This window comes from Microtus pennsylvanicus, chromosome 21 (genome assembly GCF_037038515.1).
Source record: "Microtus pennsylvanicus isolate mMicPen1 chromosome 21, mMicPen1.hap1, whole genome shotgun sequence".
Taxonomy (NCBI): domain Eukaryota; kingdom Metazoa; phylum Chordata; class Mammalia; order Rodentia; family Cricetidae; genus Microtus; species Microtus pennsylvanicus.
The window spans coordinates 18,960,099-18,977,227 of NC_134599.1; the positions used below are offsets into that span (position 1 = coordinate 18,960,099).

Consider the following 17,129-nt stretch of genomic DNA (forward strand, 5'->3'; position numbering starts at 1 on the left):
TTCTAAGGAGTTTGAAAACTGAGTAGGACTTTGTGTGTCTTGAAGTTGTAAAGGTCTTGGGCTTGCTGTCACAGTCTCTCTGAGAAGGGAAGTAGGCAGGAAGTCCCACTCCTAACCAGGACTCGACAGCTGCTGGGAAACAGAAGATGAGTTTTCTTCCATAGAGAGATACTGGACACACCCACCACACTCCAAGGCGGGCCTCATGCTCAGAGTAGCTGGCCACCACAAACTGGACTCAATGATTTGGTTTGGGGTTGGGGGAGGTTAATGATTTAAAGACTGCAGAGAGTTCTACTAGCTACTCTGAGGGCACAGAGGGAGTGGTGTGTGGTGAGAGGGGAGTACAGGGTCAGCAAATGCTTTCTAGTGATACTGACCCAGAGTAGAGAGGTGTGGGGCTGAATCATGATGGAGGGTTTGATAATGGCGATGTGTTGACCACCATCCTGAGGACACTATCCCACACAGACTGAGTCTGGCGCACATCCCCAGCCTTCAGCCTGGCTTTCCAGGCATTCTTTGCTCTAATTCTAAGCTGTTGAGGCAGAAGACCTGATTTTGAAAATGCCTGGGTCTTTCTGGAGGAAACTGAGCACGTACCATCTCTTTGCAGGAAACTCAACTTTTTCCTGTTATCTCCCTTCCACTAATACCCATGTTCCCTGGCCTGTGGGATAGGTTAGGGAGCTAGCATCGCTGACCTTGTGGACAAGAACAGTAGTTCTATGTCCCAACCTTGAGTCAGGCAGGGCACATATGAGACAGTGAGCTGGATGGTGTGCAGCCAGGGCCCTCCCAGCATAGAGAAGAGGCCTGAGTCCCATCACTGAGTGCTGGGAATCGAGTGTCCACCATCATGAGGCAGGGCACAGTGTGGATTCTCACTTCCTCATCTATTTCTCCGGGTTGAGATCCAGGCTAAATTGTGTCCTCTCCCCCCTTAACTAGGCTCCCAGAGAGGCTGTGCTCCAGCTCCTTACAGAACCACGCTTTTCCCTCCTGGGCTCTCAGGTGCTTTTACTATTCTGCAGTTTATAATGTACAGAGGGCGCGATATGTAAGTTCAGGTGGAAAAGAAAAAGCAAATCATGTGTTACATCTTGATCAACTCACCAGCTGCCACCAATGTGTTAAGTATAAATAACAGATACGTACAGCTAATGGTGGGAGAAAGCCATTGTTTACTTCATAGTCCATTCAAGAATTCAAGACAGTTCACATGTATCTCTTTTGTCTGTGTTATATGTGTGTGTCCATGTGTGGCCGTTCATGTGTGGAGACCAGAGGTCAATGTCGGGTTACTTCCTCTCCACCTTAATCAATCAATCTATCTATCTATCTATCTATCTATCTATCTATCTATCTATCTATCTATCTATCTATCTATCTGTTTTGAGACAGGGTCTTTACTGAACCTGGAGCTCTGATTTGGCTAGACTAGCACTCAATACATGCCTACCATGTTTGAGTAGGTAGAAAAGTATAACCTCTGGATTCTGAAGACTTGGGTTCAAGACCAAGACTTTCTACTCACAACTTGAGCAACCTTGGTCAAGTTAGTCACGCCAATCCTCAGTTTCCTCATGTGGGAGTGGAAATACTATGACAGGGTTATTGGGAAGATCACTTAAGACAACAACAAAAAATGGAACTGGAAGGATAGCTCAGTCGACTTGAGTGCTTGTTGCTCTCATAGAGGACCCGGGATGGCTCACAACATCATAATCCTCTAGTTCCAGGGGATCCTATGCACTCACCTGAACTCCTCAGCTTCCAGGCACACATGTGCTGCACAAACATGCATGCAAACAAAAACACTCAGACATGTAAAAACAAGCAAATCTAGGAACAAATTAGAAAATAGGGAGAATTATCATAAACACACAAAATTAAGTAGAAACAACAACAGCAAAACTAATAAAATCCTGATTATTGATTGGGAGATGAAGTTAACAGTGAGATTAGAGCTCCTTGCAAAGGCATAAAAAAATTCATGATGCAGCTGGGTGGCGCACGCCTTTAATCCCAGCACTCGGAAGGCAGAGGCAGGCAGATCTCTGGGAGTTCGAGGCCAGACTGGTCTACAAGAGCTAGTTCCAGGACAGGCTCCAAAGCTACAGAGAAACCCTGTCTCGAAGAAAAAAAAAAATCATGATGGCCAAATGGTAGCTCAATGTCTAATGGGAAAGGCACCAGACTTTGGATCCAGGCAGATCAGGAGCTTGTGATATTAGGCAGTAGTATCTTTTGCATGGAGGAGGATCCATCCCATAATACCCCAAAACTCAGTGCCAATAAAGCACAGTTAGAGAATTCATGGGCCTTCGGGAGAGGGCGTGGTTTCTGTCAACTTCCTGAGCCCTCTACCGGAACCTGCTCATGCCCCGGAAGCAGTTGTTCCGCTGTTTAGGTCGGCCTGGGATAGAGTACCGGAGCCGACATCATGCTGCTTTCTGCCGCTTCTTGTAAGTAGGTCTGAGGCGGCGGCAGGGCCCGCGGCGTGGGGCCGAGACTGTGACAGGCAGGTCGTGGGGTGAAGCCAGGCGGGGAAGCTGCCACCCGGCGCGCACCTCCCGGGTCTGGGCTCCGCTGGCCTCCGTAGGGACGAGAATCGCCCCGGCAGCCGCGGTGTCACCGGTCCTCTGGCTCCCCACTGACTTCCTGCTGCGGGGGCGTTCTCGCCTCACGTGACTCGGCTGAAGTTTGCAAAGTTCACCTGTTAAGACAGGAGGCTGTTACAGTGCAAATGATCGCACCATTGAAGGGGGAAGAGAGCACAGACTAGAAAGACTTTAAGGTGCCAGCCAACTGCATGGATTGTCTTAAAAAAAAAGCATTCAAAGTTTTGTTGGTCTGATTACTCTTTATTATCCAGGAAAGGTACTTTAGGGTAAACGTGGCTTATTTCTTAAGTGTTTTGGGTTATTATTGATGTTTATAAGCACTTTGCGTAAAATAAATAATAAGTTGTATTTTTTTATTTTTCTCTTCCAACCTTTACACAAAAAAAGTTGCCAAGAGCAAGTCAAAGTAAGTAAAAGCGTTTGTTTTCTTTAAACTTTGCTTATTGGGGTTGGTAGTCTAGCTGCGGCCAGTGTATCTGTCTCTTAAGCCAGTGTTTGCTTTCCTCAAAGTTGATTTAGGGTTATTTATTGCTAATTTTGTCGGTGTGAAAATAAAAATACAGATGCATCTTGACTTGATGATGGTGCTGCTGTTTGGTGATTCTGCCCCAGGTTGCAAATACCTAACCTGAAAATGCATTTAATACCGGAACCACAGAACGCATAGCTCAGCAACTCAGCCCGCGTGCACGATTGGCTGCTGCCTCTTAGGTTTGTGGCTGATAGGAGCTGTGGTACCCGCTGCCCAGCATCTCCCAAGAGTCCCCATTACTGGCCCAGGAAAAGAGCGGAGTTGGAAATCTGGCCTCTTCCAAAGTGTGGCACTGTCCTGTTTGCCTCCAGTCCCACTGAGTAGCTTCCGGTCAGCATTCATGTCCTTTGTTTAAAGGAGCTTTGGCTTCTTCTCTCATCTCAGGACTTACCGGTTGCTGTCAGGCCGTCACTATGTTTCAATCAGCACCAAAATTCTATTTCCTTGGAGTGAGGACCAAGATTCACTTTCCTGGAGTCTTCTGCAGGAATCTACAGATAACTCTGATTGATTAAATCCGAGAGCCTGTTTATAGGTTTGGAAATCAGTCTAAGCACTAGAAACAATGTGTGGCTAAACACGAGCCTGTGGACTAGAGGATAGACCCATGCCTTGCCTTGCCCCGTTTACCAGCTCATCTTCTGTTCCATGGTTTTAGCCCTGAGAGGATGCAGACTTAGTTTTTTGCTTCTTGTAGGACTCCTTACAGGGTAAGGACCCCACAGAGATTTGTTGAATCTTCAGGAATGAATGAATGATTATGTAAACACGCCTCCCACTCCACAGTGCTGGGGACTGAACCTAGGGCCAAATGCGTGCTGGGCAAATGCTCTCTTACTGAATCCTGCCCAGCCCTCTTTTTATTTGTTTATTTTTCTAAGTTTTCAGACAAGCCTGAGTGAGTTTCCCAGGCTGACTGTGAACTTGTGAACTTCCTGCTCCCGGCTCCTGAATGTTAGGGTTACTGGTTTGCGTCCCCAGACCTGGCATCATTGTCTTTCTTAATCCATCAACCAATACTGCGTTGATCCTCAGAGGCACTGTTCTGAACATCACTGCGGAATGTGGTCTTTTTGGATTTATTTTGTGTTTTGAAATAGGATCTGGAAGGATGGCTCAGTCGACTTGAGTGCCTGTTGCTCTCATAGAGGCCCTGGGTTTGGTTCCCAGTGCAGGACTGGACTGTAGTTCAGTCCAGGTTGGTTTTCAACTTATTAACAGCAATCCTCCTGTCTGAGCCTTCAGAGTGATTATAGGAGTGAGCTACCATGCCTGGTTGTAATGTGGTCATGAATGCTTTAGATTTTTTGGGAATGGCAGGAGAAATGATGTCATATGTGGGCCAACAAAGATAACACACACATATGACAGAGTAGCAGTACGGGTATTCAAAGGGCCAGGGAGGCAAGCAGTAAGTTTTATGGTTTGGATAACTAATTTAAATGAAATATGAAGGTGTCCAGGGCTTGTACATTAGTGATGTGTAACTTCAGATCTCTTTAATTTTGTCCCTTCCTGATTGAACTGCCTCCGTCATTTTGGAAGAATTGGCTTTTTTGAGGCAGCATCTTCAAGGTTGCCCACGGGCCAGCTGTGACTGCCTGCTATTGTTTATTCTGGCTCCTGCTCCTCGTGGAGTGGTGCCAGAGGTTCTTGATCAGTCCTGGTATTTGGTGAGGTTGTTACCAGGTCCCGGTAGGTGACTACCTTGGGGTTCAGAGCCATTGAAATTGCTTTATGAGAAATATAGGCTGTCGTAGCACAGACCCTTCTTAGGATGAAGTAATATTCATAATTACTTTGATTCCACAAAATTCAACAAGTGTGCTGCGTGTTCTTGGTGGCCTGGTGTGTTTCCTCAGCTCTTAACAGTCTACTTTTTCATCTTAGAACCATTCTGGTGAGGCTGGTGAGCCAAGCTGGGACAGGTTTCGCCTTTAACCACAAGAGAAGCCGACTCCGAGAAAAGCTGACTCTTCTGCATTATGATCCAATTGGTAAGACTCAGAGAAGTGATGTCCCAGCAGGGGAGTGATGTCCCAGCAGGGGAGTGATGCCACAGCAGGCCTCTGACTCCTTTCCCGAAGGAGTGTCTTTGGTGATTTTGTGCCCCTTTGAAATCGTGGCATTTCTTCACCGTGTTTATTATAGCAGTAGCTGCCGTGCTGGGGTTGGGTACACCAGGATGTCAAACTCAGTCTCTGCTCTTGGTTTGGGAGGGAGAGGGAAGAAGCGACAATGTGATAATAAGTTACACCAGTAAGATCACTGCGATGCTGGGATGTGGTGGGACTGGAGCCGTGGGAGGTGCACTAGAGCTAGGACAGGTAGGCGGAGTCCCCAGGTACTCGAGAATTAGTTTTGTAAAGGTAGGAAATCAACCATGCAAAGAATAGAGGCAGTAGCTATCTATGGAGGGGAGGATGTGGTCCGACGGGCCAGTCACAAGCTTCAGATATGATTTAAATGAGTAGAGAGTATATGTTGGTACATTGGGCAGAATATTTGATTTTTCTTTCTTTCTTCTTCTTCTTTTCTTTCTTTCTTTCTTTCTTTCTTTCTTTCTTTCTTTCTTTCTTTCTTTCTTTCTTTCTTTCTTTCTTTCTTTCTTTCTTTCTTTTTTCCGGGACAGGTTTCTCTGTGTAGCTTTGGAGCCTATCCTGGAACTGTCTCTATAGACCGGGATAGCCTCAAACTCATGTCTGCCTCTGCCTCCTGAGTGCTGGGATTAGAGGTGTGCACCACACACCCAATTACAACTAGATTTTCTAATGGGAAATGTCTGAAGATTTGGTAGCAAAATGTCTTTTCTGGGGTAGCTAATGCCTGACTTCTTGCTGTTCTATGGATGCCTTGCAGATTTGCGATGAAGATGTTTGTCTTAGGGCTGGCTTTGCTCAGGGTACCAGAGAATCTGACCATTTCCCATCATTTTAATGAGTGAAGTTGTTTGGAGGATAATGTTCTGTTAGGCTCTTATAAAGCAAACCAGGAATGAAACACAAGATTTCCAGTCAGTTGATCATTTCCCAGACTGCTCCAATGCAACAGCCAGCTGCATCTGCCTCTTTTATACATACGTATATATGTACATACACACACACACACACACCTCTCTATGTGTGTATATATGTATACTCATTTTATTTGAGTGTTTTGCCTGAATGTATGTATGTGCATCGTGTGTGCTTGCATTGTTCATGGAGGTCAGAAAGGATATTGGGTTCCCTGGAACTGTGAAGTTCCAGATGGTTGTGGACCCTATGTGGGTGCTGGGAAGCGAACCTGGGTCTTCTTGACAAGTACTCTTAATCCCTGAGCCCTCTTCAGCCCCCACCCCTGTCTTCAGAGCTCCTTTCCTCATTTAAGACTAGATGCCAAGAAGGAAGGATTAAAGTCCAAGGCATAAGCGTATTAAGCTTTATCATGAAGAGAATGAAAACTTGTCAGCTTTAATTCTGTGGATCACTAAACAAGGCAATACAGACTTTAATTGGAACAGAGTAGATTTAGGTTAGCTTTAGGGAAAACTTGACAGATTCATTCTTCTATGAATTAAACAGCAAACATTTTGACTGAAAATTGCATTATGTTTAGTGTGGTGGATAGCAGTGTGTCGTTTCAGCTCAGCTCACACGAGTGCTCACTGTTCATCTGGCAACAGCTCTGCGGGAGAATGGTTGTCACACCAGGGAAGACCTGAGAGGAGAGGGTTTGATACTTGCCTAGGTGCTCGGTGCGGGTGATCTTTGGAGTCATGCTCTTCCCTTCCCCAGCTGGGTTTTGACCCCGGACCTTGTACAAGCTTTAATATTGTGCTATATCCCTCGCTCCTCGGAGCCAGTGTTAAGTGAAATACAATTAGATCATTTCTCTCCTCCCTCTAGCCACTTGAGCCACCCTCCATCGATGTCCCCTCCAAGCTGATAGCCTCTATTATTATCATTACACGCGTATGTATGTATGTACAAATGTCTGAATAGCCTCTGTTGTTCCATGTGTATGTATGTACACAACAGGGCTGACTGCACATTGGACATTTAATAAGGTCCTCACTCATCCTTGGGGGAGACTAATTCTCCCAGCATTCATTAGCTGCGTGTAGTTTAGATCCAGGGGTGAGACCCCAGGAATTTTCCCCCTTCGTGTTAACATGTCCATTGATACTGCTATTGTTCCATCCTTGTTTATGCAGCCATTTCTAGGAGACACTGTTTCACCTCAGTCTCCTTGGTCTTCTGACCCTTAGTCTTTCTGCCCCTCTTCCATGCTGTCCCCAGATCCAAAGATGCAGGGCTGGGAGGGAGATGTGTCTGTTGGGGCCGGGCTCCCCACGATCTGTTGTTTCCAGCTGAGGTTTTCTATGATGGTCTCTGTAGAGCTCATGATTTGCTGTAGAGAAGCCTCTTTGTTGAGGGGTGGTAGCTGTACTTAGCAGGACCGATGGCTAGAGCACCTTCCTAATACTGGTTCACAATCAGGACCTTGGCTGGGGATATGTGTGGCTCCATGGCTGAGTACCTGTTTTACGTCTACAAGGTCCTACGTCAATTCCTAGAGCTGCCAAACATGCACAAGCTAACCAGAGAAGAACCTGTAACAGAAGAGTTAGGACCTCGCCTGTTGTCAGCACTCAGAGCTCCGCCGTCATTCCTGCTCCTGACTCTTGACTATTTTTATAGAGCGTTCTGTTTTCAGTACTGGCACTCACTGGGCTGCTGCTGCCCTGCACTGTGGCCCACCCCCTGCTCTAGTCTCACTGTGACCAAGTGTCGCTGAAGGAGTAAGCTCTGGCTTCTCCCTAAATTCTGACTTTTTCTCTGCCTCCTAAGTGCCGAGATTACCATGCCCAGCATGTTTCTGTTTTTTTTTTTGGCGGGGGGGGGGGGGGGTCGAGGAGGAGGGGAGGGATTTAGTGGGTCAGGGAGTGTCATGTTCCTACATAACCCAAGGTGGTCTTGAACTTGAAATTCTTCTGTTTGTACCTTCTGAGTGCTGGAATTATAGGCATTTAGCACATTTGGCTTGCTCTCCAGGTCCTAAGAGCTTTCCTGGGTTTTCACATGATCATCTTAGGATACATGGGTCTCTGTATAAACGCGGCAGTGCTTGTCACTATCTCAATTAAAGGGATAAACACAGAGAATAAAGGATTTTTAATCTATAAAGCTCTATAAAGCCTTGTTCTATTTGTTGCTGTTTTTTTTTATTTTTAAGACAGGGTCTCTGTATTACTGGCCAGCCTAGAACTTGGTATGTAAATCAAGCTGACCTTGAACAAACACTGAGATTCACTCGCTCTGCCTCCCAGAGTGTTGGGAATAAAGGTGTGTGCACCTTGACCAGCTTAGAATCTTGCTCTGATGACGACTAGCTTCTGGACATGTCCATTTAGTAACTCCTGATTGTTTCTCAGTACATACAGATATTCTCTCATGTCTTACATGATTCCAAAATATGTCTTACATGATTCCAAAATATGTGAACAATACCCCTTTATAATATAGGTGTGTTTTTAATTGAGTGGTACGTTTTTCTTGGCTGGTTAATGGTTCTTAAGTTCAGCTGCCTAGAGAATTAAAAAAATTGAATTCCTGCTTTTGAATTGGAGTTAGGATGGAAATGAGAAACGCAATATATTTAGATGTTTTTTCATTATTTTTTATTTGTTAGGATGATTTGGCTGCCTGTATGTATGTGTGACACGAGTGTACCTGTGCTTGCAGAGGCTGGAAGAGGACGTCAGAGCCCTCGGAACTGGAGTCATGGATGGTTGTTTGCAGCATGTGGGTGCTGGGAATCAAACCTGGGTCCTTTGGAAAGGCAGCCGGTGCTCATAACCACCGAGCCTCTCTTTGGCCCACAGCAATATATTTTAAATAAGCTCTCCAGCTAATTCTTAATCATAGTTTGAAAATTTAATAAGTATATCCATTTTCATTGTAGAAGAGACAACAAAGTTGAAATGCCTGTATGGTCAGGGTCAGTGAGGAGTTGTGAGGTCACACAGTCCTTTGCCCTTCTGGGTTTTCTTTGAGTGTCTTGTTTTTGTGGCACAGAAGAATTAGGGCATGTAGCTAGGTGCGCGTGTGTGCGTGTGTATGGTGGGGTTGGCTGGAGGCTGATGGTGGAGTTTAGGACCCTGGGGCTCTGTGAAAACCCCCTTTCCCAGCGCCCAGCTCCAGTCTCTCTCTAAGGCAGGTAGCACTTTTGGGGATCTGTGGGGTTGAGGTTTTGCTGTGGTGCCGCATTGCTGATCTGACTTTTCCTCTTTGGTGTGAAGCCATCTCTGGATAGCAGAGGTTCTGTATTTGCTCTCCTTCTGACTGCTCCGCTCTCAGTGCTGTTCTGCAGCCCAGTGCCCAGTCGGTTCTTGCTTACCCATGAGACTGGACCCCAGGCAGGGTAGGCCATGTTTGATTGGTTGAGGACAGTGCTGCTTAGGTGGTGACATCCCATATCCCTACCTATGTCTGTCTGTCTGCTGTGGCTCAGACTTGAAAATCAGCCCATGCTCACATCTGAGGGACAGTAACAAGGAAAAAGAAGAAGGCTCAGGTGTGTGAATGTTGATAAAAATGGTGACGCTTCCTAGTTTTCTGCTACAATCCCTCTCTCCTGCCTCACAGTGAACAAAAAAGTTCTCTTCGTGGAACAGAAAAAAATACGCTCCCTCTAAGCATTGGATAGAAAATGAATTTGATTCATAAACGAGAAGACTGAGGGCGAGGGACTGGCTCAGAGACCTACAGAGTGTGCTGAAGAAGAGGAGACAACATGGCCGCCGGCGAGAAGGCTGCTGGGAAGGAGCAGTGCCAGGAAAGAGTTCTTCACAGAGACCAGATATTTATCTCTCTGGATTTCTTATAGACATTAATAAAAAATGTCAAAATAGCCTGTGCTCTTGTCTCTTAGTGATATTTTTCCTACTGTTTGAAATGTAAAAAACAAAAAAGCCCGACCACCTTACCAAGAAATCACTGTTGTCTCACATGAGGGAAGCCATTTTCCACAGTGAGACTTGAGCAGCGCTTGCTAGGCTGCTCCTCAGGACAGTGCTCCAGGCTGTGTGGAGCAGTCACCCTGTGGCAGCAGGACAGCATGCAGCTGGAAGAAGGAAAGAGAAAGAACATCTGCTTTGGTTCTGGCTTGGGTCATTAGGAATAGTGCCCTTGGTCCGTATTCTCAACCAGCTCACCAGAGTTGTAAGTCTGAGAAGTTCTCACAGCTGTACAGTCCAGAAGGGCCACAGGCTCTGAGGACAGCAGTGGACTTGACTGTACCTTTCTTTTACCAGAAGCGCCAGTATATTCTATATCACTGCTTTGGGGGCATGATGGGATTACATGATAGCCCGTGTTGATGTATGACTCCTGCCTCGCCTCATCTTCCCATTCCCACCAGTTTTCAAAACTCTCCAGCTGCCTCCATTTTTTCCTCAGATTTCTGGCTTGAAGTGAAAGCTGAGCTTTTTTAGAATTGCTAGTCCATAACCTACTTTGCTGTGGGAACTCCTTCAGCCTTTAGGATACCAGCCCACATGGGTGTGATCTCTTGTACTATAAATGCAGGCATAAAGCTTGTGCAGTCTCTCTCTCTCTCTCTCTCTCTCTCTCTCTCTCTCTCTCTCTCTCTCTCTCTCTCTCTCTCTCTCTCTGTCTCTGTCTCCCTACCCCCTCCCCCCCCGAGACAGGATTTCATGTAGTCTAGGGTGACTCATATTTGCTCAGGGTACCTTGAACTAGTGTCTCCACCTCCTAGGTGCTGGGATTGCGGGCATGTGCCACCACACCCAGTTTAGGCAGTGATCAAGCCCAGGGCTTCATGCATACTAGACAAGCACTCCACCAACTCAGCTACATCCCCAGTCCCCAAAGCAGGTTTGACAACATAGGCTAAAGGTGAGGATTACCTATCTCTCCCAGAAGGTGCCAGGGAGAGCCCACTGCTATCCCCTTTCCCTTTGGAACATTCATTGCTTGGGCTCTAAACACTGCTCGGGCTGGAGAGATGGCTCAGTGGTTAAGAGCACCGGCTGCTCTTCCAGAGGACCCTGGTTCAATTCCCAGCACCCACATGGCAGCTCACAACTGTCTGTAAATCCTGTTTCAGGGGATCCAACACCCTCACACAGACATACATGCAGGCAAAATACCAATACACATAAAATTAAACACTGCTTTCTACCGTGCATTCAGCACTAGAATTTGCTGCTCTCCAAATATTGGTACTAATCGTACAGTTTCTGGTGGTGGAATCTAATTCTAGTTAAAATCGTGAATATAAAAAAGGAAAGTATCACTCTTGAGTCAAAGAAGCCTTGGTCACTTCATAAATGAACATGCTTACAAAGAAAGGGCATTTCTCTAGTAATTGTGAGCTAAGAAGCCACACCCATGTGCACTTTATTCCCAGATTATATTTTTGGGGGGCTAGCAGCAGTCAGAATAGAGCAGGAGGAAGGTCTTTTTTGTATGGATAAGAGGACTGCGTTCCTGTAGCCTGGACGCTGACTGCAGCAATGAAATTTGATCTCTTGAGCATTTCTTCCATGGGTAGATTTGGGTAGTAGGCCAGGTAGAAGGCCAGCGCGCCCACAAAACTGTCACCAGCACCCTGCAATGAAAGGAAGACATGCAGTCAAGCTGTGGTTCAGTGGTGGATTCCTGCCTGGTATGTGGGAGGCCCTGAGTTCAAGCCCCAGGACAGACTGAATCAACCCTTTTAATTTTAGAATGGCTTCAGAGTTCCAGAGGAGCACAGACACTCCAGCCGCAGCTTTGTTGACATCTAGATGCAGCATACTTACCATACCTGGTGAAATAGTGGTATATCGGTAACTGCTTTTCATACTTTGGATTTTATTAGTCTGCTGTGTCCTTTTTCTGTCTCAGCATCCCATGCGGAATGCCATTTTACAGTTAGTTGTCATGTTTCTTCAATGTATGTAAGGTATGACAGCATCTTAGGTGTTTTTGATGACAGTTTAGAGGTTGGCTACTTTGTAGAATGTGTCTCAGTTAGGGTAGACAGGATCTCACTGTGTAGCCCAGGTTAGCCTTGGCGTCTCCAGTGTGGGAGATTGCCTGGCTCTGGGATTTGTTTCTAAATCAAAGCATGGATGTGTGTTGTGATAAGTCTCCTCGACTATGTGGCTGAGTGGCTTCTGCCAGGTATCTAATGACAGTCTCCTCTTTTCATATTATATTCTGTAAGCTGGGAGGAATGAAGAACAGAATAAATAATATTAGATAATAGCCCAAAAATGAGCTCATACTGATATGAATGATGATATAAATGGTGGGGAGGGATGACAGATTTTGAATGTAGAACTCAAAACAATTTCTGTCAATAGTATATGCTCAGGGATCTAAAGCGTTAGTTGAGAACGGAGCTCTGCCCACTTAAGAACAGGGTCTGCCAGCATTGGCAACTGGGTTCTTTTCAGCTGCCTCCCGTGTCTTTTATATTATCTCCATCATTTTGCTCTTGCTTGCTTTCTGGGACAAGATGCCCCAGGCTCATTTTGTATATCCTGCCTCTAACCCTAAAATTAGCCATTACAAATGCATGCAAAGTGGTGAGAGCCATTCAGTTGCTGTTCTCAAACCAAATACAGGGAACAGCATCTTCCCTTCCATTCTCCAGGGTCTGCGTTAGAGAAGGTCACAGAGGAACCAAATTAATACCGTTATCAGTGCTTCTAGGGCGCTACCTCATCCTGTAACCAATATGTTTAAAACAATTTTAAGTGTAATTATAGAATCTCACTTTGGAAATTCTGGTATCAACTGCTTTCAGGGGCATTTTCCAGTGCCCCCCTCCCCTGCACACCGATTACTGATTCCTTAGGCCTAGTTTTCACAGTTCTTGGCAAGTCTTGTGGCCGTTCTAACCACTGCAAAGAGAGAGCCCTGATGCGTAATTGTCTCTGTGAGCTGAAACATCCCGTGTCCGGCACAGTGGAGCACAATGAGAAAAGAGGCATGGTGGTGAAGGGCGTTAGTCCCAGCATCGTATCAGTAGGCAGAGGCAGAAACTACAGTCTTGAGTGAGGCTAGCCTGGTCTACACGATGACGTCTAGACTAGCCAGGACTACATAGTGAGACCTGTCTAAAAAGGGGTGTGTGCAGAACCCATGTGTAAGTATTGAATAGTATGGCAGCTTACAAATGGTTTGGGGTGTGTTTTCAAGAGTGAGAGTCTCACAGGGTCTTGCTAGGTAGTCCGGGCTGGCCTGGACTTGGGATCTTCCTGACTCGGTCTCAGGAGTCCTCACTGGGTTACGGGCTTGTACCACCATGCCAAGCTCAATTAGTGAGGGTTTTAAGAAAGGGTTGGAGAAAACCTCCTGGGGTTTCTCTGGAATAATCTGGATTTCTAACAGAACAAGGCAGCGAGGAGGGAAGAGTGGACTCAGGAGATAAGTGTTGTCACCGCGCTTCGTCCACACAGCCAACACGGGCAGTATGGAACCTGCCACGGAGCCATAGCCTTGTGGATGTGGATTCCCTCCTCCCCGCCGCCATTCCTCTCCTCTCCCTTCTCTTTTCCTCTTTTTCTGAGCTCCTAGGTGTTTCTCTAAGTTCATTTTTCTATGGATACAATGGAGGCAAAGACATGGTTCTCAGGCCTCTTTCGCTTCCCAGCAAGCAGCATGACGTGAGAGGGGCTGGGGCCAGAGGAACACTGAGCTGAAGGCTATACTGTGAGAACCTTGAAGCCTGGGCATCCCATCTTACACCTGTAACCCCACACTACAGAGGCTGAGGCAGGAGGATCACTGCAAGTTCAAGGCCAGCCTGGTCAACAGAATTCCATTGTAGCCAGTCCCATCCTAGTGAGATGTATCTCAGAACCAAAACAACAAATAACAACAAAAGGAAACCTCTCCCCCTATAATCTGATATATTAAAAATGACTAGAAAATATAAAAATTCCAATATGTCATGATTAGTGATTGAAGAGATGAAAATGTTTACTATCTCAACTTGATTATTACATTCTATGTACTGAATAATATACTTCATTAAAAATGTACAAATATACCTCAAAAAAACAGAGTTGGAGAGATAACTCAGTGGTTAAGAGCACTGGGTACTCTTAAAGAGGACACAGGTTCAATTCCCAGCACCCACATGGCAGCTCACAACCATCTGTAACTCCAGTTCCGGGGGATTGAACACTCTAAAGGATAAAGACACTGTACTGCTTGCTGCGTCCTGTTGACACTGCTTGCGTTGCTTCTGTCATTGTGGCCGAAGGTAAGGAAACATGGGTGAAGCTGTGTGCTTGGAGGCATTACTTAGGCAACAGGTTTTCACACCCCATTTCCCTCCCTTCCCCCTGCCTCACAGCCTTCAAAGGTACACTCTTCCTATATTTAAAATTGTTTTTTTTTTCCCACCAAGAACACCCGCTATCCTCACTGCAGGATTCTTCCAGAATTTAAGTCAGAAATAAAGTCACTGTGACACAGTGGGCACAGGCAAAGCCCAGGGTGCAGGCACGGCGCGTCTGCCGCCTTCCACGGGCAAAATTGAGGGGGCAGGCGCGTCTCTGCCGCCTTCCACGGGCAAAACTGAGGGGGCAGGCGCGTCTCTGCCGCCTTCCACGGGCAAAACTGAGGGGGCAGGCGCGTCTCTGCCGCCTTCCACGGGCAAAACTGAGGGGGCAGGCGCGTCTCTGCCGCCTTCCACGGGCAAAATTGAGGGGGCAGGCGCGTCTCTGCCGCCTTCCACGGGCAAAATTGAGGGGGCAGGCGCGTCTCTGCCGCCTTCCACGGGCAAAATTGAGGGGACAGGTGTGTCTCTGCTGCCTTCCATGGTCAGCATGCCATGGTCCCAAAAGCAGACTGTGGCAGCGCAAGGAAATATAAAAACAGCGGCGTGGATTTGGGTGTAACATAAATACATAAACATGTACACATGCTTCACAATCAAGTAGCACTTGTCCAAGGAATGAATGCAAGGCTAGCCTGACACTTACTTTAAAAATCAATATAAGTAATTTTTTAAACATTTTCAGGAAGACAATAGACTAGGCTTGGCCATCTGAGGGGGCGTTTATGAACAGATGCCCTGTGGGCCTCACACTGGAGGAAGAGCAACACTCCCCTCATCCTGGGGCCTGGCCTGGTGGGTATTGTCCCTTTCAGCGGCGTTGTTCTGGGTTGCGTAGCCAGTTTGGAAAGATGCAGAAAAGGAGAAAAATTTTGTGACTGGCATAATGATTTATGTAGATATTCATTCCTGAGAAAAAAATTCCTGCATGAAATAACAGGTTCAAAAAAAAATAAAAAAAAAAGAAAAGAAATAACAGGTTCAACAAGATCACTGGTACCTTGTCAGTATAAAAATGAATCGTATTTCTATATAATAACAATGAACAATGAGAAATCAAAGCGATTGTCGTTCAGTTGGCCCAGTGCTTGCCTAGTGTGCATGAAACCCTGAGCTTGATCCCTAGCTGTCTAAACTGGACGTGTGGCACATGCGTGTAACCCCAGCGTTGAGGAGTGGAGGCGGGAGGACCAGAAGCTCAAATCATCTGAAACTATGTAGTAAGTCACGTGTCAGAAACTCATCTAAAACCCAACATATCTGGGCTAGAAAGGTAGCGGCTCAGAGCTATGTGTACGCGCGCGTGTGTGCCTGTGAGGTGAGTGGACAGTCAGGAGGATCACTTGGTTTGCTCCTCCTGTTTAGTGAGACTGTCTCCAGGTGGAGAGTGACAGACCAAACACTGTGGCCGGGCAGTGGTGGCGCACGCCTTTAATCCCAGCACTTGGGAGGCAGAGGCAGGCGGATCTCTGTGAGTTCGAGACCAGCCTGGTCTACAAGAGCTAGTTCCAGGACAGGCTCCAAAACCACATAGAAACCCTGCCTCGAAAAACAAAAACAAACAAACAAAAAGAACAAACACTGTGTGCCCTCCTGGTCTCTGCCCACACATATGTACTGCACACATGCACAGGGGAGAACACGGAACCGAGCGTGACTGCACGTTAATGATAGGGTGCGGCAGAGCTGCAATTTCCAAGTTTTCTATGCAATAAAAATTAAAGACTTAGACATTCTAAAAAGTCAAATCGGTCACCTTTCATGAATTTGCAAGTGTGACCATTTTTGCCTCTACATGACTTCCCTCTTTTTGAAACATTTTTTGTGGCTATCCGCTATTTGTCAGTGCGAAATGAATCCAGGGAAACTCCCGCTTGCATGTGTGGATGCTGAAGTGCAAGCTCACTGTGGCTTTCGCAACCCAGGCCAGGCATGCGCAAGTCGAGGGGACTGGGAGGAACACTTAGGGGCTGTGACAGTGACTGCAGGGGAGCCGAGGCTCAAGGTGTTAGCAGCAGAGCTAACCAACCATGGCAGAACACGGTGACCAAGAACCTTGACCCAGGCAATCCCCACCCCACCTGGTTAAACAGTGTGAAGAGATCAGAAATCGTCTCCACCTTTCCCCATCGCTCTTCAGATGTCAAGTACCATAAACGAGGTACACACTTGGGCGGGGGACATGGCTGTTGGCAAGGTGCTTGCCTTGTAAACACATAGACTATCGATTTAAGAACCCACATGAAGGCTGGGCATGGGGGTGGGCATTTGCCTTTCTAGTACTAGAGAGATGGAGGAGACAGGCAGACCCTGGGGCTTGTGGGCCAGCCAGCCTGCCTACCCTTGGTGAGCATCAGGCTGATAGCAAAGCCTACCTCAGAAATCAAGGTGGAGGCTATGGGAAGAACTCGCTGTGGAAGCCTAAGGCCCCGGGCTGAAATCCCAGAACACAGTTGGGCTTGGGTATCTGCACAGACAGGCAGATCCTGATTGCGTGCTGGCTAGCCAGACGGCCCAACTCAAACAAGCTTCCAGTTGTTTGAGCTGGAAGAGGCCGTATCTCAAAAAAAAAAAAAAAAAAAAAAAAGGGGGACACTAGAGGACCTAATGTCCTCCTCTGGTCTCTG

The 17,129-nt window shown here is 46.7% G+C and overlaps 2 protein-coding genes across 5 annotated transcripts in view; one reads left to right on the forward strand and one right to left on the reverse strand.

Annotated features, from left to right (window-relative positions):
* Positions 1–2,375: 2,375 nt before the first annotated feature.
* Positions 2,376–10,053, forward strand: Mrpl33 (mitochondrial ribosomal protein L33). Its single transcript, XM_075955029.1, has 4 exons — positions 2,376–2,468; positions 3,015–3,033; positions 5,050–5,156; positions 9,789–10,053. Exons 1-4 carry the CDS (start codon positions 2,447–2,449, stop codon positions 9,836–9,838), a joined length of 198 nt encoding a protein of 65 aa, XP_075811144.1. The 5' UTR covers positions 2,376–2,446; the 3' UTR covers positions 9,839–10,053.
* A 1,437-nt stretch (positions 10,054–11,490) lies between these two features.
* Positions 11,491–17,129, reverse strand: part of Rbks (ribokinase) — a 91,484-nt gene continuing 85,845 nt past the window's right edge. For 2 of the 4 annotated variants that reach the window (XM_075955030.1, XM_075955031.1), the window contains one exon: positions 11,495–11,775. In XM_075955030.1, coding sequence (XP_075811145.1) covers positions 11,602–11,775 — 174 coding nt within the window. In that variant the 3' untranslated portion in view covers positions 11,495–11,601. Of the gene's footprint in view, positions 11,776–17,129 lie in introns of all 4 variants that reach the window. The other 2 variants (XM_075955032.1, XM_075955033.1) reach the window with 2 other exon arrangements.